The sequence below is a fragment of the Amborella trichopoda genome, chromosome 9 (assembly GCF_054954075.1).
Source record: "Amborella trichopoda isolate Santa Cruz 75 chromosome 9, AtrichopodaSantaCruz75HAP2 v2.0, whole genome shotgun sequence".
Taxonomy (NCBI): Eukaryota; Viridiplantae; Streptophyta; class Magnoliopsida; order Amborellales; family Amborellaceae; genus Amborella; species Amborella trichopoda.
The window spans coordinates 8,807,732-8,830,987 of record NC_142344.1 but is presented as its reverse complement, the minus strand read 5'-3'; the positions used below and the strand labels follow the sequence as shown (position 1 = coordinate 8,830,987).

Below are 23,256 nucleotides of genomic sequence, written 5' to 3'. Positions count from 1 at the left end.
CAGGACCTCCGGTTGGTGTTGTGGATAAGGGAGTGCGTATGGGTAGGTCAAGTGCCATTAGTGGAATTTGGGCCCTACCTCTTCTTCGTACCTCACCGAATCCATCGGGCCGTAACGTCGAGTATGGTGATACGTAAAAATCAACTTTCTACGTAATAATATTGTTTTTTTTTTTGTATTTACCTCTCAACAAAAAAAATCAATGATTTTTAAAACAAGTTTGTTTTTTTATTCTCTTTTCTCCTTTGTTGTCTCTTTTTTTCTCCCTCTACCCTCCCTCACTCTTGCTCTCTCTATTTTTTTTTATGTCTGACACATTCCTTGTCAGAACGAAATTTTTTTTTACGGCTTGACACTAAAACACACAAAATCTTGTAACTTCTCCCTTGCTCATAAGCGTGAAGCATTAAGCACGCACAAGAGATACAAAGTTACCCTATTGGGGGTATCAATGGGTAGGTTACTCATATAGGAATAGTAAGATCTATTGTTTTGTTGCGTTTCATAACACATAAAGATATACCATCCAGATAGATAACTATTGATCACATTCCTCTATCTCTCCTTTCTTTGATCTAAGCCGTACTGTCTCTCTTTTTGTAGGTGAAAATGAACAGCGATTTTGCCTACCCTCATCATGTCTAAACTTCATCGTACGATCAAAATTTTCTTTTTTTTTTACTAATCGGGATGATCTGAAATTTAGAACGTGTGTATATCTTAGTGAAACACACCTAATAAAAATATGAAACAAAAATAATTCGTAAAATATAAATTGATCAAAATACCCCATAAATTTTAGGAGGTATTTTGGTTAATTTATATTTTACGAATTATGTTTTTCATATTTTTATTAGGTGTGTTTCATTAAGATGTACACACGTTCCAAATTTCAAGTAATTTGGATTAGTAGAAAAAAATGAAAAATGAAAAATGAAACACTATCGCACAATTTTGGCCGTACGATGAAGTTTGAATGCTGATGAGGGTAGGCGAAATCACTGTTCATTTTCGCTTATAGGAGTTGGGAAGAGTTTTCCATATTTATATATATAACGCTGAGGACCTAAAGATTCAAAGTAAGACACACTTTCAAATAGTATTGAAAAATATTGTCTCGGTGTTGGAAATCTTTATAATGACTTAGAAATTTTAATGTTCTATTTTGTCTTTAATAATAAAATTTGAAGCTTCAAAATCAGTGTGGATCGAGTAGATCTATATACAATTGAAAATTTTGAAAATTGACGGTCTAAAATCTTCTTACGTTCATGGATCTTGAAATCCATTTTTATGTCCATAGATCTTGAGGTCGAGTTGATCGTTTTGAAGATCTTTGGTCATCGAAACAGCCTCTTCTAGTGCAATTTCGAGGTATGATGCCTTAATTTGATTGTTTAGGGTCTCGCCCTTATAAACTTTTTCCATATATAAAATCTTGAAAATGGATAGTCTAACTAATTTGTTACAAGATGTACTATTTTAGGATTCAAAATTCACTTTTTCCTTTTGATATTCATATGTCTCGATGTCGAGTTGACTTATTGGCAGTTTTTTTAACTTCAGAATACTCATAATTAATTGGAATGTTTTCCAACTTCAAAATACTCTTTTCTACTTAAACAATTTATTTCTACAATATAAGGTTGCGAACTTATATAACCTTTTTCTAATTTTGATAAAGTGAATCTTGTAATACAGATTTGGAATGTCATTTTTCAATATCTTCATGTGTTTATAAACCTGTTATTTTAGACAATTTTCAGATTTAATATTTAGTATTGGAAATGAATTATCAAACCATTAAAGCGGTTATGGCACCATAATTGGATCTTTTAACGGGGTTTGAAGGTACACCTTTAATTGTTTAAGGTCGAAGCCTCATATAAACCACACTTTTTATTTATATATATTACCTATATTTAGAAAACCAACTATGGCAGGCATTATTTTAGAAAAGAAAATGTATAGCATCCACATCACGTAAACACTTGAAGGGTTCACAAGCACAATTTCAAACAGTTGAATTGAATCCAGGCTGATCAATTTTATTTTTTATTTTTATTTTCTTCTACAAATTTTATTCACGTGAAATTGGATGTATACTCATCTTAAATGGGCACACTTAATTAAAAAATGAAAATATAATTTGAATAAAGACATTGACCAAATACCCTGAAACATTTATAAGTATTTTGGTCAACTTTTTTACTTGATTTTCTTTTTAACTTTTATCAGTTGCAATCTTGTGAGGTATATGGACACTCCAATATACCGTCTAAAATACAAATCAGTAGTGAAGTACTGGCCCAAGCTCATGGCCACTAATGGACACCTATTCTTGAGGAACATATCCTAGTCTGAACCCAAAGGTGCAAACCTGTGCCTACACTCCTGCATCTTTAGTGCAAATGGTGAAACCTCCATCCCTAATGCTTCACCTACAATTTTACATTGTAATAGGGATAATAAATGCTGGTTCTTTCTGATATATACATTTTCTTTTGGGCTAAGTAGGTATACAATTATTTACTTGGAATTTTCATTTTCCAATAATTACACCTGCACATAGTTGCTACTGCTGGCTTTGAGAGTTGAAATTGGAGGAGCAGCCCTCATCACAAAACTTTGGCCAAAGGCTATCAACTGCACAAAAGAGATAAACTTATTTATGTTATGGTCTCCCCATCATCAAATCTAAACAAAATTCATCACTCAAAACACTTACAGAGGCAAAACCAGCACACATGATGCTGAAACCTGGGAAAGGAAATGGTGCTCTCTCCGATAGAAACAAAGCTGAAAGAATCATAGAATATGCAAGCTCAGTGGATGATTCTTGAACAATCTAAATGATGCACAACATAACATAGTCCAATAGACTATGGTTTCGGATTAATGGTACATTATACATCGACCATTCATATTCACCGATCATTTGGAGATAAAGTTTATCAGGGTGAATTTCCATGCGAGCCCTGTGCCAGTTGATTGCCAACCATCTGTGCACGGGAGTCGATGGTGGATGAAACCTTGGAGTACCACAGACCTCAGTCCATTGGACTATGGTGCATTTTCTCTAGCAAAATTCAAGGGAGGGTCAAACACCTGTGAGAGGTGTCATTGCGAGCGGGGATAAAACGCTTGCAAAGGAACGTATCCCAGAAATGCACCCCTGAGCCTTCCCCTGAGATGTGTTTTTCAGTAAAAGTAGACAAGATTAAATTACTGCAGATTGAACTAAGTTTTTGTGATGAAACATGACATAAACTCATACTCAAAATAATTAATGTCAATTGGATATTTACCGGCTTGCATTTGGGTGAGCATTTAAAACAGAGATCAAAAGATTATTTCCCATGGAAGTGGTAGAATAGCAACACCTTCCAATTAGAAGCTAAATAGTGTTGACATAGCACCCTTAAATTGCGCATGTTGATATTGTTACATCTGATACTTTGTTGCAGACTGTAAACTGTTTTTACTCCAAAATTTGCCATAAATAATTTCTGCTGGACGAGTAGAACAGAACGGTTGTTAAAATTATGTTTTCTCTGGTTGGGATGTTCATCGTGATGGGAAGTAAGAAGGTGGATTCATATGGGTCAATATTTGAGTCCACTACTATTCTTGTTTCCTGCTATATAATTGCAGAACTCGTTGCAGCATTGTAAACTGGATATGCAAGGATGACCATTGACAGTAAGTTCGAATTAACAAAATCCGATTCTGTTGCACATGAGAGGAATGAATTTTCCAACATCTTTATCATTTCATACCAACAATCTTAAATCCTAATTTACTTACATAAGATCATCAAGATAAGGACTGCCTATTCAAAGAAACTTCTATCATAGTATGTGAACAAGGATTTGGCAGGCACGAAAACATTATAGATCTGCCAGTAGCTTTTGCAAGCTTTTTGGCTCTGAAGTTAACTTCTGTAAACACCCCACCTAGAATTTCACAAGCATATGAAGCTCAATGAAGTTGATTTGCTGGATCAGCAGCATAAAGATTACACTCATTACCCTTCCAAAATGCATCAGTAACTTCCCATCCAGCCGAATCACTAAAGGAGTTGAGCAAAAATAGACGATACTTCTTAATTGACAAATTATTATTCATTAACCTTACAAACTTAGATCAATAGGACAAGCTGCGATATTATAAAACAGTGTACAAGGTGCACATTATGGATAATGCCATTCTTCAATGCCACCAAGCCTGGTTTGACATTGTCCAATGTATATTAATGTGGGATGGTAACACAACCATCATGACTAATATAATTGAATCCATACACACGCATATATATCTCAAAAGTTTTTATTTTTTTCTTTTGGGGTGAAGTATATACCTTGCAAATTACTGACAGTTCTTATCAAATACAGTGAGGCTATGACTAAGAATCAATGAAAATCACTCTTGACCAAATGCACATGTCGATTGCTCTAAACTAATGAGCATCATTCATCATAACTTCTGCATCAACATCATTTTCATGGGACTACAATCTGGTATACTATAAAAGAGGACTTATTTGTTACAACAGTTTGCTTTTCAGATGTCACTTTCCTAAAGGGAGGCTACAGCGGATAAATACTTGCAATGGGTGTTATACCCATGTCAGATAATATGTACAAGAAACCTGATGTCATTGCCTTTAGTTGTATCAGAATCAAAAGTAGAGTTTTTAACAACTTGTGGAGTTGTTAATTCATGAATATGTGAAGGAGGCATTTTTTGGACAATGTTCCAATCATGCTAATGTACATGGAGAATAAGTCATCTTCTTCCCATTTCCAGAATAAATTCAAGCAATAATCTTCTCATATTACTAAAATATTGTTTTCCTAGGGCCCAAAGAGGGTATCGACCCATTCGTCATAGCTTAATTTCCAAAAGACAACTAAATTTGAAAAATCGAATCAAAGGAACAAACTGTCAACTATCAAGGGAGAAAATATTGCACAAACTACTATGAGGATTTGGCTTGTATATAAGAGGAAAATTAATCCAAAAAAAAAATTATCTGAAAGCTAATGTAATTTTCATCAAACATCATCCCTCTTAAGCAACAAAACCATGAAGCATTAACAAAGTGAGTCAAATATCAACTGCACTGGCTTGACATGTTAATTGTAAAAAAGAAAAAATGTTTATGGTAGGAACAGTACCTGTTCATCAGCCCCTACTTGCTTGGACACGATACTCCCAATCTGCAAGCATAAATAAAGAGATGTAAGCTAAAGAAATGTAGGTTTAAGACACTTTTCCAAAGCAAGTAGGTCAATTTGGAGTAATAGAACAACCAGTAGGATACTCACACATGGAGTAGTAAAAACAGTAAAAAATGCAAACATAGATGCGATGTATGGAACCTACACAAGAACACAAAATTGATAGAAGAATACTATTAGTGATGAGTTGAGGGTTTTCAATGTAAGGTCAATATATCCAATTGTGAATACCCATACTGAAGAAGGATCTTAAGGGAAACAACTAAAACACAAATAAACAAGATAACGAAGCAGAGCTAATGTTACTTGAAACATACAAGGAAGAAAATGTAGCAAGTTTCATTTTTACATGACCCAATGGTTAGTTTTTGGCTGTTTTACTACTATAGAAATTAGTTCTTTATCCAACTTTTTCTTTTGTTAGTCAATACTTGGTTAGGTAATAGCTGTTAGAAATCAAAGGGCACTACAAGGAATTCTGGAATAGGTTGAAAAAGGGATCAAAATTAAAATATTCAAGAACAAATGGATGGAATTTCATTGTGTCATAAAACTATAGGAGGATCATATTTAACTAATTAAATTTGATAGAAACTTACCGCTGAGGACCATGCTATGCAGTACAGGAAGGTCTGCATTATTTTCCAAATATCAGCAAGTCTCGAACTCAAAACTCGATATGGAGAAGGAAAAAAATCGATAAATTATAAATCAAGAATGCCAAAACAAAAATTATTATCAGAGAGTAATACATGAGCACAGCATGCGAACAGTCCCACACGAAGCAACTTCTCCTCACCGACAGCAGTAGCTAATATTGGCATGAAAAGCATCTGCAAAAACCAACAGCTTCATATGATTATTCTGAAATAAATTTTTGAAACATAAATACCAAGTGGAAAGATTCTCAAAACAAGTACCTGAGAAGTGGCCCCTGCAATCCCGCAAATTAACAGTATATCGGCAAACTGATTCTTGTCAAAGTGAAATCGAGCTTTCAAATAGTACTGCAGTAAAGTAAATGATATGCAATTACAGATGTCAAGTTAATTACTTTCAGGTACAGAGCAAAAAAGAAGAATTAGCTCAAAAAATATGCATAGGCACACGAACCTATGAAATTCCTTAAATTCAAGCTCTATCATAATATGCTAACTTCAATCAGAACAAACAATACAGAGTCGACCAGAATAACTCAACAAATACTCTCAAACATAAAGCCTGGCAACTGAGACTCAAATGTCTAAAATTCTCACATCCAAATTCAATCAAAGAACTTGCAAGCAATAATTTCCAGCATTCAGAAAAGCATACCTAACAGTAAGGACAGTGGCTTATGAAAAAAGAGAAAGACATTGCCCCTCAGATGGCGTTAACAATAATGGGGAACCAACCATACACCACTCCACTGCCCCAAGGTATGTAATAAGGGAATAAATAAGTCAACATATATTGTGAATTAAATGATCATTTCAAGAGTATGTCCATGGGGAGCCATCAACATCACATCACTGGGTTGGATACTGATGGTTTCATTGGGTCCTCCAAACCTGTCTTTCATTAACCCAGAGAACGGTTAACTCCCCCAATCACCACCCAACCCATTGATGGGACAGTGATGACCTTATGACCATACTGGAAATGCCACACAGTAATAATGGTGTAGATGGAATTCTCCATTAAAGTTAATGTACACAGCAGCACAACACCAGAACAGCAACTAATCTGACATCTTTTTGCTTTTAGGGTAGTTCAACGAGGAAGGGGTCCCCTACCCATTATAAGAATGGAACTCAAAAAGTCACCTTGTAGTGGCTTGACACCCTAACCATCTAGCCTTGAGCCCATTCCTAGAATGTTCTTAGTATTTACTAATAGATGAGGCTAGAATTAGTGCACTAATGGATCATCATAGACATGGAAGAAATCTTCAATATCAATTAGATGATTTTGCACCACACCCTTTGGAAGGCCAACTTGGAAGCCAACTCCATATTCAGAATGAGTGGTTGGATATGAGGTCTCAATTCTACCCATTTCCTGATTTCCCCTTTTTTAACAAGCAAAAACAACGTGCAATAATGTCAAACCTATTTCCAATTACATGGCTGTCCCCTTCCACACTACATGTTTTTCTCATGTATGTAACTCCACATATACCTCCTCTGGATATTTGATTAACCCAGCACACAGACATGAAACCAGGAAATTATAACCTTTTTTTCCGAAGTTGGCAGACTAAAAAGAGAACATAACAAAGTATTTAGCTCGTAAATACTGTATAAGTTTAACAAACTATGCCACTACTTGTCAATTCTGAATGTGTGTATCCCGCTTTTGACAATCTCTTATAAAGCAAAACTTAGTGGTTTCCTAGTACTCCAGATAACACCAGTGGTCCCATGGTGTATGACAAGAAAAGGATAAAAGAAACATACGGGTTACATATGATTTCCCAGCATAATTATTTATGCATTCCAAATAATTCAATAGAACCGGCTGATTGCACCAAAACAAAATCTCTATCTTGACATAATGTTTCCATGAAAAGTTAATCTTTGATCATTATTTATGTTTCCAAATAATTCAATAGAAGTGGTTGATTGCACCAAAACATAATCTCTATCTTGTCATAATGTTTCCATGAAAAGTTAATAGTTGATCATTATTATCATCATCATCATTATTATAATTATTATTTTATAAGTAGGAACTAAGGCATCATGTTCAAGGCTATGTAGCTTGAACCTGCCAAGACAACCGTGTTGGTTGGACTTTTCAGCTTCAAATATGAAGTAAGAATTCCCCTATTGCTATTGACTTCCAATGAATCACTAAAGCATTGTTTTCAAGGCATTATACTCTAATGAGCACAGATGTCTTGATCTCATTCTGTAAAATGTGTCTCTAATGAGTATATGTACAATGATCTCAGCCTACAAACCTACAAATTACTAATAAAAGAAGGGCATGATACCTGATTACAAATTACTAATAAAATAAGTACAAGATACATGATATTCTTTCTTAATGTAATGAATCAACAAACTAAAATAACAGAAAGGGAAAAGGGACAAAACAAATGAGACCTGCAAAGTTTATCAAAAGCAAATAGACTATTGAAAGATGTTTCTATTTGTCTAAGAAAAACAGTTCTATTTTCTAACTTTGTGTAGAACCTTAAATAAAGAATACTGCAAATAAGAAAAGCAAATCTCCTAGACAGGAGGAGTAGATACCAGTAAGGAAGCCTGAAGACCAGTCTCTCCAAGTGTGCTGAAGAATGTAACAACAGACGCATTTGAAAATGTTGAGCTGTATAGTTTACACAATATCACGTCAGAAAACATCTCACATAAGTGTTTCAAGGCTCGGCCAAGGCCACTCGAACTCGGCCGAGTTATAAATATATTTGTTATGTCAACTATATGTCGTAAATGCATGAATGGCCTTATGGATGGTGTATGCGCATGCTTTCCACTTTGGCCGCATTGATTTTCTGAACACTGCCCTATAGTGTCGTAAAAGAATTGCAGCCAACAAGTACAAGCAGAATTTACAGCGCTGCGATTGAATTAGACATATTTTTGACTAAGCCAAGAACATGGTAGTGGAGACCACAGAGAGCCTCATGAGAGAAACCAAAATCTTGACACATTAGGTAGAGGACACAATCAAACATTTCTCTAGATCACTATAACAAAACACGTTCTTTGTCGAAAGTTGAATATATTCTTCGCCCCGTCACCAAACTTCCATTCTGGATTTACACTCTTTGCGTGTAAAACATAGATTAGTTTCACAACTTTTGTAGTGTGAGCTCACTAAACATATTATGATTTACTTTCATCTTGTAACTCTTGGAGCCCTAGACGCAGCACTAAGTATTATGGGAGCATTGTGTTGAGTTTATGTGGCCTTTAAAGGCCTTTCAAGTACTTGTAAAATGAAATGATAGAATGGAACATGAATTCAGTGGTAGTGTGGTCTTTCGTAGATTATACTAAGCAAACAATGTTTGCAGATATCGGACTGTGCTTGACGATCTAGGCCAGTCGGTTGGGAAAAACCCATGTTACCTGGGCATAAAGAACAAACAGATAAGGGTTCTAATGGGTTAACCCTTAATGAGGTCGGAGAATATGCCTGGATGAATGAGCTTTGTATGTGATGATGGCCTACAGAGATGGGTCAAAACCTCATCCATGTACCATCACACAGCATGCATATCGATAGATCGTTCGAAAAAGCCAGAAATCCACATTTTAGGGTGAAGCGTATACATGTGTGAGAGATACCCTTTGCGCCATAGAGCTATGGTTGCATAAGGTCTTGGTGACCTTGACTTGTCTATAGGGGAGGACTTGAAATCTACAGACTGGGATTGCGATCCCTTGGCTCATCGGCCGGACTTTGGTGACCTGCTAAAGAGCCCCTGCTTGGACTGTGGGTCATAGGAAACACTGGGTCGGTCTGATAAAGCAAGTGTGGTCTGTAGTCTACAATTGAAGGTGGAGTGTCTCATGATTGTTGATTCCTGAACCATATGGATCCTTTTCCCATCAAATTAATTTAATTGTATTTGTTTTATGATGGAAATTAGTTTAAGATTATTATTTGAATTTTTATGAACCCCTGGATATTTTATTTATAATTTTTGGATTTATAAAATTAAAGATATTGATTTTATAATTATTTAAATATTCAAATAATATTCTAAAATATTTTTATTAATTTTAAATATATAAAAATATCATGGATGCCCATTGTGCACATGAGCTCGTCATAGTTTTAGAAGGTGGGGCCCATGAGTGCCGCCCTTGGGTGGCATGCCCCGCCCCGCCCTTATTCTTTTTCCTATTTTTTTTAGTAATATGGCATGTGGCCATATGGTTGAAAGATATTGACTAAATATTGACTTGATATATCTTTGAAAGATTTTGTGAAAATATTGAATAGACTTGTGCTATTTTATGATATGCACAATATTTTGATTATATTTAATTTATTTAATTTTTATTGATGAGAAAATAGTCTAGGAAAGGGAGATAATAATTCATGCACTTTCCATAATGTTGATGGTCCATCTATGGAATGGATGGCTCTGATCTCTCACTCCACAAGTCACCATTGATCGACGATCTATGTTCAATCTCACAAGAAGAGGTAAGCCAAAGAAAATTTTAAGAAACCCTAATCTTATTCAAAGCCTATAAAAATGGATTGTCTCTACCAAAAACTCTCTACACTTTATCTTTCTATCTCTCTCTCTTAAGAAAGTTTAGCTCTCTCATGTTTGATCTCTCTCTCCCACATTGTGAAAGAATATAAAGGTTTAGGTTATGGAGTTCTTCTCTCCTATCTCTAAAATATGGATTTATAGCTAATGGTTTTAGGGTTTAACAAAAAGAGAATCCATCTCTCTCATACTAGGTTGCTAAGAGAATTCACTTAGGGTTTGAGTTTGTAATCAGATGGGTTAATGTTCCATTGGTGTGGCTTGGCCGAAATTTGTTTTTCTGGCTTGAGATTGAAGCTAGACCGTTGATCCAGCATCATCAGATGGTGGTGACTCAGTGTGACGTGTAATAAGCTCGATTGAGGTAATCTCTAGCACTCTTCCTTTTGTTTCTTGCAATCTTATCTTTTATTCTCAAGCATAGTGCATAGTTTTTTCAATGGCATCAAGTTGTTAAAATCTTGGTTTTATTGTTATGTTGATTTTATTTTGAAATTTATCTTATTATAATAAAGGCCACCTGTAAGTGATCTTTTGCCAAAAGAAAGTAGTAAAAATAAAATAAAATGAAATGTATTCCTCGGTAAAAGATCACATAGGTCTTTCTTTCACATTGTACTTTATATTTGCTGCTATAAAAACAATAGATGAAATTTCATAATATATGTTAATTTCTTTAAAAATCCTTGTATCTCCACTCCCTTCCAAATAACCAATGTGTTACATTCAATTTTTAAACCTGGATCGGTAGGGTGAATTGGCCATATGAATTTTGTCAAAGAACAGTTGGCTTCAAGAGAATTAGCCAATAAAAAAAAAGAAAATTGAACAATTTTAAAAAATAAAAATAGTAAAAAAATAAAATGTGAGGCCAGATTATCGGATTCCCTAACAAGTTCTATTAGAGAACAAGCAGGTTCCTGATGGGAACTTCTGTCAAACTGGCTCCTAATGGGAACTGAACAAGCCAGTTTCTAATGGGAATTTGTGTAGGAGAACAGGGTGGTTCCAGAGGAAACTGCCCAGAGATTTAGGGAAATTGGGTTCCAATCCAACTGGCATTTTCTAAAATACGCATATCATTACTCTAGTAGACAAGGACCATTTAACTAATATCTATTATTATATAATGTTATAAATCCCGTATCACATATTTCCAATAATGGGGTTGTATATAAAGAGCTTTAATTTTTATTATAAAGATGTCACAACCATTTCCACTTATTAGATGTCAAATTAAATAGCTTGGGTGAGTCATAAAGTCTTTTTTGAAATTTAAAGTACAATAGTGATTTTGACCTCTTTGTAGAAAAGATGAATGATCTCTTTGTATATATATATATATTTAATAGTCTAAACAACATTATTTTACGCCGAATTGCAACAAATATCTTTGGTGGAAAAATCGAAATCAGCGCAAGGCTATTTAGTTACCATGGTTTCCATCCATGGTGGCACCATAAGCTTAATTATATTGTTGAAGGGCTCAAAAGATCTTATCATTACTATAGTTTTAGTTTTAGAGGTTATCTGAGTTCGGGGTTGAGATCCTAAACATCCATTATCTCATCTTGATAATTTGGGATATTAGTAACTTGAGCTAAATTACGAAAATAACGTTACATGTCTAAACGCCAAACTACCAAATGACGCAAATAACCTAGTGCGACAATGATAATCCTCAACAATTAGGGATATTTTAATTAGCTTGCAACCTTAGGCAAACTTCTAAATTTTATCATAAATATAATTTTAATATTAAAAATTCTTAGAATGGCTTGATAATCTAGTTTCATATCTAATTATAAAATTTTAAACTTTAAAAATGGTTTAAATCAAGTAGATCTAGAATCACATGAAAATCTTGAAAATGGACAGTCAAATAATGTGTTGCAAGATACACCATTTCGTGGACTCAAAATCTTTTTTTATTTATATAGTCTTACATTTTGATGTGGAGATGATCAATTAAAGGGTTTTCCAACACCCAAACAAACTTGTACGACGGATTTTTGTGGTGCAACCTTATTTCTACATTTTTAAGGTTGCAACCTTATATGAACATTTTCCTTTTTAATTATTTAAAATCTTATATTTTATTTTTATAATTTATCTAGAGTGATTCAAGTAAAATACTATCAGACCCCTAATTATTATTATTTAGGATTCACCACCCTCAATAACACTTATTTGAAGAATTTTTAGTAGAAAATTTGGTGAGCAGTCGTTTTTATGTAGGAAATTTTGAAAGTTAAACTCGGTCAAAAGTAAAATATAAAAAAGTTATATTAAAATTTTTTAAAAAATATATAAAAATTAATTTATTTATGATTTAAAGAGGCCACATACTCGACCTAAACAATTACAAATACGGTGACTGTAGAAAATAGACTATTGAATAAAATAAACATCACCTGCTGCTCAACAAGCACGTAAAATCCGAAACAGAAGGCAAGCTCCTCCAAACCGAAACCTGCCCTCCTCTTTCTCTTCGAGAAACCCCTTCCACCTTACCATAAAACTCCCCCCTTTCCCTCTCTGGCAAAAAAACCACCATGTAAGCAACAGCTAACCCTGCAATTGTAGAGGCAGCCATGAAAGCGGCAGGAACAGAGAGAAGCTTCGCAGTTAGGGTTCCAAAAACGAAAGCACACAAACTTGTCCCCGAGAGCAAGCCAAAGGCCGATGTTCGAACCCCTACCGGTACACAATCCGCCTGTGTAAAAGAGTTTTGAGCTCGGGGACCATAGCGATTAAGGTTTTGAGGCCAGGGAATTTTAGAGAGAGAGAGAGAAGGGGACTCACGAGGTAAGTTGTAGAAAGGCACTGGATGCTGCCATCGCAAGCCATAGCAGTTAGGGTTTTGAGGACGAAGTAGCAGTAGACGAAGGGCTTGGACCGGCCATACGCAAGAACCGCTGTTACAAAGAAGAGAGAGCACATTGTTAATGTTTTTCAATCCATCATTTCCTTCCATGGCCATGGATTGAAGTCTGTGGCCGGGGATGTTTTCCTGCAATCGACTGTGATTTTTGGTGCACGGCTCTCAACAGGAGCACGTACCATTAACGCAACATGTGCGTGGTTCATGATCCTTTGCTGATGTGCCGAACCAGTTGCTTCTATGGTAGAACCGGCACATACTGGATCCACCTTAATTTTTTTTTGCGTATCTTTTAAATCTACCTGAACCGGCCGGTTCAAACCGGTTCTAAGACAAAAGTCACAAAACGATTGGTTCTGTGGGAGAACCAATCCAACTGATTTTTTTAAATTTTAAGTTTGGTAAACCAAATCGTCGATCTAGATCGCCAATCTGTCGAACCACATAAATAATTGGAAGAACTATATGAGTCACCGTTCCATTATTTTTAAAAAAGTATCTCGTCCACGTGATGTCGAGAGGACCCTTCGAGTGGTTGAGATCACATATGGTCATATCCAAGAGCCAAAAGTTCGTTTTGTATTTTATTTTTTATTTTTTATTTTTTATTTAAATAAGATAGCTATCTGAATTTTGGAGTGTAGGTATATTTTTATAAATGTAACTAAACAATCATAATTAAAAAATATTTTCAATAAAAAAGACATCTAAATTTATTTGGATCAGTATTTTTATTCAAAATATTTATTGTATTAATTTTACTCAATTTTACTTATAAAAATGAACTTAAAACTAAAATTTTATATCAATTGATTTTTAAATTAAAAATTTAAAATAAAAAGGAGATTCAATATTGGCCTTTGGATGAGCATGTTCAATCTAAACCATCAAAATGTGCCTGTGCTCCTTTTGAGCGTCCACGGCATCAACGCTTTTTCAAAACCTTGATATCAACCGTGTTTCATTGTACACTACTATTTTAGGGCGGTGAGAGGCTTGGAGGAAGGAGAGATTCTTTGTAAAGAAAATTGTTTCACGCGGGCTGGACCGCATTTCTACCAATGTAGTCCAGAAAATGTAAAGAATCCATCTAAGATGGATGCAAGTAGGTTTTCCATTTAAAAACAATGGGAATTAATGGTTTAAATGTTTTTTTATTAGAATTATTATTTTTAATTTTTAAAATTTATTTATTTATTTTATATTCATGATATTCATGTTAGAGATAACATGTCTTCAAAAATTAAGTCTTAAAATCCATCTAAAAAATAGATTTATTAAGAGACCCGCATTTCTATATATGCGGGCTTAGCCGAAAAATACATATATCTAATACATGGAGGCCACAATGAACCTTGACCCTTGGATTATAGTACATGTGCATAAGAGCATATTGGATTGCCCTTTTTTAAACTATTTATGAATAGATTGGTATCTTATTTGGGGTCTTATATTTTATTTTAAAAAAAGTATACAATGAGATCATTTATCTTTGGTACAAGGTGGTCACAATTAATCTTGACTATGAGATGTCAAATTAGATAGATGATTTTTTGCTATTGACGAAGCTCAAACTTCAAAGAAAATTTCTTGAATTTTGTAACATACTCAAGCTATCAGATTTCACATCGGATGTTTGTAAGCAATTGTGACCACCTTGTATCAAATACAAATAATTGCAAAAAGATTTTGGATCCAAAATTTTATCCTTGGACAGAGTTTAGTAAGTAATACCTAATTTTATTGTTTAAAGTTATGTAAACCATGGCTTTGTAAAAAAAGTATTTGGTAACTAAATGGATTAAAATCTTGAGGTAAAATCTTAAATTGATTTTTTAAAAAAATTTAGTTGAGAATTTGGGAATTACTTATGGGGGCATTCAGGAGCTGGAAGCTAGAATTAGAATTAGAAATTTCCAATTCCAAAATCTAGAAAGCGGAAGTAAGTTTATGATAATTGAAAAAATCTCAGGTAGTATGCATGAAATTTCGGGAATTCCAAAAAAATTATGTTTGGTTTAAGCTAGAATTTCATCAATCATGAGATGTTATTAACCAATTGTTCAAAGAAGTTTTCGTAAATGGCATGGCGATGTCTATAAAATTGTGTGAGATTTCAAAATTATAGCTCTTTCATGGTAAGTCTAACAAAATAGAAGGTTTAGATTTACACAAAAAGCAAAAAAAACTTGCATGAGTTGCGAGCACATCTAAGTCGTCAATTTTATTTATGTTTATAGACAGTAAATTGAGGTAAATTTTTAAATATCTATACTTTCACAGGAAGTTAAGAGTATGCTTAAGTATTTCAATTTTATTTATTTTTATATGGATTGACTTGAGATGAAATTTTGGGTGTTTAAACTCTTCACTGTATAAATTTGTTAAAAAAGAATGCAAATTATATTTAAAAAAAAAAAGAATGATTGAAACACCATTGAAACTTCATAATATAGTTAACCTAAAATTTATTGATCTCAACCGTCAAATATTTGATTAGACAATCCAGAGCATGTTCTAAGAATTCAAATTTAATTTTTCGTATACATTGGATTGATCTAAACTTTGAACGTCTACGTATCTAAATACCACATACCTACAAAATATTTTACAAATAATAAATTATCAAAAAAGTTATTTATTTTATTTTATATTTATTTATTTTTATATTTTTCACATATGTGCTCCAACAAAAGCGCACACTACCTCCAAATTTCATCTCGATGCAGCTTAAAAAAAACATTTAAAACTTTGTGCCATGTTTTCAGAATGACAAAAGCGTTCATATTTCTTTTTTTTGGGTAATTTATTCTTCAAGGAGTGACGTAGGATGACTTCACGCAGCAAATTTTCTTAAGTCCGATGTTCAGGGATATGCTCGATTTACCTTTTTTTTTTTGAAACTTTAAATTTTTATAATTAAAAATAAAAATGTATTTTAAAGTTATCGCAAAGATTTTTAGTATTGAAACTACATTTCTTGATAGTATTTAAAGGTATGCTTTATTTTGATTGTTTAGAGCCTCGGCTCTATACAAACTGCACCCCTAAACCAAAAAGATTGGTTTCAGCTCATAAGGCTTGCTCTTTCTTTCCATAATGGGTGCGTAATAGCTATTTCAACGTTAGAGCAAAAGTTGATGTATCATGTCATGATTGTCTATAAAATAAATATCTTTTAACTTTGGGATTGTATACAATGAGATCATTTAACTTTGATACGAGGTGGTCACAATTACTTACAATCATCCGATGTGAAATTTGATAGCTTCAATGTGTCATAAAGTTCGAAAAAATTTATTTTGAAGTTTGAACTTGGTCAATAGAATAATTGCAGCCACCCAATTTTACATCCAATGGTCAAGATTAATGTGATCACCATGTACCAAATGTAAATGATCTTCCGTTTAACTTTTTTTCAAGGAAAAGTATCCCGCCCACATCATGCCGAATGGTTGAGATCTCATATGGCCAATTTCCAAAGGCCAAAAATTAGTCTCGTATTTTATTTTATTTATTTTTATTTAAATAAAAAATTAATTGAATTTTGGTGTAGATGTTTTTTTACAAATATAATTAAATAAAAATAATTTAAAATATTGAAAATGCCTCTAAATTTATTTTGGACAATATTCTTTATTCAAAATAGTTTGTTATTAATTTTATTCAATGTTACTTATTAAAATAAACCTAAAACCAAAATTTCAAATTAATATCATTTTTAAGTAAAAATAAAAAATAAAAAACAAGATTCATTATTGACCCTTGGATGAGCATGGTTCAATCTGATCTCAAATGACGAAATCATTATTAAAATCACATTTCATATGAATTGGGTCTATTCCTAAACATTAGACTTGAAATTTGCTGCTTCGACTCGGCCAATATCATGGGGGTATCGTGGAATTCTTCTCTCTACGTGGACCATTTGGTAGTCCCCCCTTGACATCACTCATGTTAGCTTATGCTTTCACATGTTGGCTGAGATATTTTGAACTTAGTTCGGATAAAGGTTTTAAAAAACCTATTCGTTCCAATTTTTTATCTGGTTCGATGGATCGGTGATTCAGATTGACAATCCAGTATACCAAATAAAAAATAAAATAAAAGTGACGTCAGTTCTGTTTAACTCTATGACAGAACTGGCCAGTTTTGTCATAAAATCAGAGATAATTGGCCCAAACCAGCCAATTCTTGTTATTAAAAAATAATAAAAAAGTGGGGTTGGTTCTAACCTCGATCTGACAAAACCGACTGGTTCTATCAAAGAACTAGCTAGAACCAGCCAATTGATGGCGGTATTTGGTTGGTTCCCAATTTACAGAATCCAGATCCGCCTGATTGGTTTCCCGATTAGTTTCGATCTGAATAACCAATTTTTTTAGAAGTAGTTAAAAAGTCCCTCTCAAAGGGTCAAAGTTCTACTTTCATTCTAGTGGACATCTTCATGCATGAGTCTTTCAATTGAAAAAAAAAGTTGTTATTTCATTGTAGTGGACATATTCATGCATGAGGCCTTCAATGGAAAAAAAAATGTTCCTCTTTCATTGTAGTGGACATTTTTATGTTTTAGTCCTTCAATGAAAAAAAGAAGAAGATGACAGATTTGGTCCTGAGAAACACCCACAAAACATCTGATTCTACACATATAAACACACTTCGAGTGCGTGACACTTGTCATTCAATAAGAGCATGACTTCATTTCGATGGTGAGCATATTATACACCACTCGAAAAAGCACCTCGAGTTTTCTTGATGCCACTCAAATCAAACTCTTCACTTACCCAAAAAAAAAATCAACTTCTTCTTATATTTTTTCAATTTTATTTTTCATTGATAAATGAAAATCGAGGGAAGAAGATAGATTTGCGTAGGGGAGATACGTAAAATACATGCAAAGTTCATCATATTTTTCAACATCTCTCTAATTGAAATCTTCCAAATTCAAGAAATTTTTCAACATCTCTCAAATGGAAATCTTCCAAATTCAAGAAAATTTTCAACATCTCTCAAATGGAAATCTTCCAAATTCAAAAAAGAAAAACAAATGATAAAAACAATTTCGATGAGAGATGCCTATCTCTCCCATGATCATTGTGCTCTATCTATACTTGTTCGATAATTTCGTAATATAGAATTTAAAATTTTATATTTTCCATTTCGTGCTTGATACACTTGAATACACATGTAATGTGTGTTCGACTAATGCGGTTAACTTTTCAAAACCTCGCCTACACCCTTTTTCACAAATTTCAGTTTTTGTTTTGACCAAAATGACCTTCACGGTAGTTTTTTTTACCGTAATACATTTTAAGCTTTACGGTAATTAAAACACCATAAAAACTTTAAAGAGTATTATGGTAATTTAAATACGGTAATCGTTGAATTATTATGACGGTAATTTAATTACCGTAATGTGTGGGGAAGTCTTTACGAAATTCTTATTATTGTAATACTTTCCCGGTCAATTCCAAATCCTTATTGGTTGAAAAGCTTCAAACCGAAGCTAATATCAGGGCTACCCCTCTCCTCCCTTCACAGTAGTCTTCTTCGAAGCTGTATTTTTCAAAAAATTCATGTTCCCATAGGAGCACGATGTGGATCTATTCTCTCGCTAAAAAACACCTATTTAAAAATGTTTTCTTTCCAAAATTTTGAGAACCAAATAAAAATTACTAATTTATTTTTGAAAGAATTCAATTGTGAGTTCTGTGACACTTAAATCTAGCTCTTTGAAAATTGGATAGTTTCTATTCAATCTTGAAGTGTTAGGTTTTTCTAATATACAGAATAATTTTCTTGAAAATTTCTTTTGCTGAAATTATTCTATAAGTAGCAGAGATTATATCCTAAACATTTGAGATTTGAAAAATACAACTAGCATGGATTTTTATCGAGGGAGTAAATAGATAGTAGACTCCTGCGAGAGTAGAAAATCTTTTGTGTTCTTTTAATGAGGCGTGGGCAATGTTACAGTAATTAAATTACTGTAATAGTACTTTAAGGTATTATGGTATTTTAATTACCGTAATACTCCTTCAACTTATTACGGTATTTAAATTACCGTAATGTCATTACGGTAATTAAATTACCGTAATACTAATTTAAGGTAGTACGGTATTTTAATTACCGTAATACTCCTGCAACTTATTACGATATTTAAATTATCATAATGTTCTTTACGGTAAAAAGATTACCGTGAAGGTTATTTTGGTCCAAAAAAAGCCGAAAATTGTGAGAAAAGGTATAAGTGAGGTTTTGAAAAATTGGGTTTTTTTTTTTTTTTTCAATTATAGTAAAATATAGGTCTATTAACGATAATTTCCCTAAAAAATACCCTACATTTCGAAGTCCCAAAATTATCCAATTCTATTAAGGGAATATCAAAAGTAAAGTTCAAATACCCTAATTAATCCCATACTTCAATGCTTAGAAGTACATCTATCGCATGCCTCACGTCCTCAACATTCATAGACCCCAAATTCTTCCACGCTAAAATAGAACCAAAAGAATAAAAAGGAGGTGAGAATGTTCATATATATATATATATATATATATATATATATATATATAGAAGAAAATGTTTATATGCAGGATTGCTGCTAACTTTTTAATCACCAATGTCCAACAAACTTGGACAGTGGTGATTGAAAGATGCCTGCATACTCACCATGACCCCACACACGTGCACATATATATAAATAAAGAAAATATCCTGTTAGCTCACGAGGTGCGTCTTGATAAGAAGAATGATCGTCTAAAATTTCATGTGACTTGGATTTGTAGAAAAATTATTAAAATTATATTACGAAATGAGGTTGTGACTGCTAGACAATCTGGGCCTTGGGCCGTTGGGCTAATACTATAGCTATCAGCTAGTGGACTAACCTCAAATTCACACACACAAATACATATATAAAACACTTGTTTCATATGGGCTAGACCGCATTTGTACAATATGCAGTCCATAGGTATACAACATCCATGCAAATAGGTGGTCCATCTAAAAACAATTGTAAGTAATGATCCAAATGTTTTTTACTATAATTATTATTTATAATTTTCAAAATTTATTTATTTTCATATTCATGATTTTCATGTTAAAGATTATATATTATCTAAAACTTAAGATCAAATTATATTTAAAAAATATATTTATTGCTAAACCCGCATTTGTACATGTGCGGGCTTAGCCGCATGCTAACCGCGTCCATATATAAAAGCCAAATTCATGTGGCTTCATAAGTCTAGGAACTTGGATTATATGTCAATCAAACATAGGTGGGTGGAGTCAGCATCTAAGCATTTGATGCGACCCTATCCAAATTAGACTCACCATCTGTGGTAGTAGATGTTTTAGAACTATCACATTTGCATGTCGTATATATAACTAATCATTTCCCTAAGTACAAATACTTAGCTTAAAGCAAGTTAATAAAACATTTTTTCAATAGAATCATTCTAATAAAGAGACTTACCTAAAGGTAGAACCGCAATAGTCATGGGGAAGGTAAGGAGAGCTTTTCTTCCCATCTCATCTGAGAGTTTCCCCACAACTGGTGTCACCACTAGAGTTCCCATGCCTGTCATCTGAAAAATCAAAATTTTAACACACAAAACCCTCAACATCTCTAAATGAAAAGCAAGTTTGGATGGAAATTTACCATTGAACCTAGCAAATAGCACTAGAACTTCAGGACTTCTATGCAAATTTAAAATTTGAAAATTTGAATTCATATTTTAAAATTTCACCCAAATTTATGTGTCTTATTCTAAATTTTAATTTTTTGAAAATTTGAATTCATATTTTGAAATTTCAGCCAATTTTTTTGGTAATTTAGTAGGGAAGACAAGTCCCTACCCTCTTTTTCAATAGATCAGGGAGGTACATTTTGAAGGTGTTAATTGGGGGAAAAAACCAATAAGGATTGTATACAATGAAACCATTTTTCCCAGAGGTCACAATTATTTATAGTCATTGGATGTGAAATCTGATAGTTTGGGTTTGTCACAAATTTCGAAAAATATTTTTTTGAACTTTAAGCTTGATCAATGACATAAATACAACCACCCATCTTGTACAAAAAGTAAGTGGTCCTGTTGTATACTTTTGCAAAAAAATAATAAATAGCCAAAGGAAACACTGATATTATTAATATGAATTCATTAATAATAAAAAAACAAAGGGAAACACTAATATTATTAAATCATTTACGTCTACAAATCACTTAACATATTTTTTAGTGCGCGTGAAAGTGAACATAATATTGTTTAGTAAGATCTTAAATTAAGTTTAGACTTGCATAAAGCATAAATCCAAGATCAAATCCAATAGCGTCAAATTGCATTTATTTGGTGGGCCCGTTGTTTATCGATGGGATAATTGTGGTAACCACAAAAGTCCCCAATTCATTTGCATATAAATCCAAGAACAAATCCAACAGTATCAAATTGCATTGTGTTTGGTGGGTCTGATGTTTATCATCGGCCCCAATTCATTTGCATCGAAATGGACGGTTGACGTCTTAGGTAACATGTTCCAAGAATGTATCCTAGGAATCTAGCTTCACTATTTCTTTGTAAAAATTAATCACCAATTAATTCTCCAATATAGTCAGAATACCACTTAATTATTATGTTATTTAACGGAGAAGGCCTACGATTCACGTTTCCCACTACTTTTTTTGGAGAGAGAGGGAGAGAGATAAGCATATGCACTTTTTTGTGTGTGTGGGAGAGAGAAAGAGAGAGAGAGAGCATGCACCTATTCCTGGGTGTCTTTGTGTGTGTCTATCACAGTGAAAGCTTGACAATTTGCAGTGCTACTAGGCTCAATTCTTATTAAGGATAGAGGCCCTTTCTCACCCAAAGAAAAAATGATTTTTAGGAAAATAGCGTAGCCTTGTTTGATTTTGTTAGCGCTTGACGATTTACAACGTTACGTTTTAGGCTCAATTCTTACTCAGGGTAGGGGCACTCTCTCCACTGACATCTGAAAAAAAGAGAGAATTAACAAGAGAGAGAGCATGCACGCATGTCTTTATGTGAGAGAGAGAAGATGTGCATACCACTTGCTGCAAGCCAGTCAGGTAGATAACCGCACTGCATTCATCCCGCCCGGGGCACACGGCCGCCATGGTAACATCTGTGATGACTGGAATCACCATGAAAGAAGCAAAATAGTAAAGGAACACACTCACAAACAGGTGCCCAAGCCCTTCATACTCCAAGTATTTCCCCACCATTTTTCTTCTCACTCCTTACTCCTAATCATCTCTCTCTCTCTGTATCTGGGGGAGAGGAGTGAGGCCAATACAAGGAGGGAAACCCTTCATAAAGTGGTAAGGTGAAGAGGGTTTTCCTCTGGTTTGAGCAACTGTCCCAGTGGATTATGAGCCAAATTTAAATTCTTTAGCTCATGTCACTTTTGGTGCCACAATTTTGTGGCTTTTTTTTTTTGCCAATTATCATGTAGCCAAAAAGAATGTGGCTATTGTTATTTGATGTTCTATGCCTACTTTAATTCCTTGTGCATTCAACTTTCATAAAAATGAGATATTTTATGATGGATTAGAAGATTTTGGGGTATAGTGAGGCATTAAATGCTGAATAAAAAGACAGAATATCTATAAATGGAGAGTTACATGTAAGAGAGAGAGGGAGAGAGAGAATGGTAGGTGGAGAGAGAGAGAGAGAGAGAGAGAGAATGGTAGGTGGTGCGATGGTGCGGCATCCTCCCATCTATTTCATGCTTATTTATTTCCATAAGCGACCGAAAAGAATGGGAATGGGAATGGGAATGGGAATGGCGTGAAGCGGTAGAATAGAGTCGCTTCTACGTGAATTCCATGGATGGTAAAGTTCACCCTTTTTACATTGTTGTTGGGATA

At 33.7% G+C, this 23,256-nt stretch overlaps 1 protein-coding gene across 4 annotated transcripts; it reads right to left on the bottom strand.

Moving 5' to 3' along the window:
• Nucleotides 1-2,148: 2,148 nt before the first annotated feature.
• LOC18424180 (Major facilitator superfamily protein) lies at nucleotides 2,149-22,740 on the bottom strand. 4 transcript variants are annotated; one of them, XM_020661544.2, is made up of 14 exons: nucleotides 22,435-22,740; nucleotides 20,845-20,956; nucleotides 13,288-13,400; nucleotides 12,897-13,198; nucleotides 8,483-8,558; nucleotides 6,164-6,250; nucleotides 5,996-6,076; nucleotides 5,843-5,875; nucleotides 5,331-5,384; nucleotides 5,181-5,222; nucleotides 3,109-3,187; nucleotides 2,729-2,799; nucleotides 2,563-2,646; nucleotides 2,149-2,441 (listed from the first exon to the last, which is right to left on the bottom strand). In XM_020661544.2, the coding sequence occupies exons 1-14, from the start codon at nucleotides 22,609-22,611 to the stop codon at nucleotides 2,430-2,432; spliced, it is 1,323 nt and encodes a 440-aa protein (XP_020517203.1). In that variant the 5' UTR covers nucleotides 22,612-22,740; the 3' UTR covers nucleotides 2,149-2,429. The 4 variants fall into 4 exon arrangements, 3 of the variants coding, with proteins under 3 accessions (XP_020517203.1, XP_088703835.1, XP_088703836.1); XR_016041327.1 differs by lacking the exon at nucleotides 3,109-3,187; XM_088847709.1 differs by having other exon boundaries at nucleotides 2,424-2,646.
• Nucleotides 22,741-23,256: the final 516 nt, after the last annotated feature.

Coding starts and splice junctions, on each gene's coding strand:
- LOC18424180 (XM_020661544.2), bottom strand. CDS start 22,611: ATGGTGGGGAAATACTTGGAGTATGAAGGGCTTGGGCACCTGTTTGTG. Junction 13,401..20,844: donor TATTGCGGTTCTACCTTTAG/GTAAGTCTCTTT, acceptor TCTTTGTAACAG/CGGTTCTTGCGTATGGCCGG. Junction 2,647..2,728: donor TGTGTGCTGGTTTTGCCTCT/GTAAGTGTTTTG, acceptor TCTTTTGTGCAG/TTGATAGCCTTTGGCCAAAG.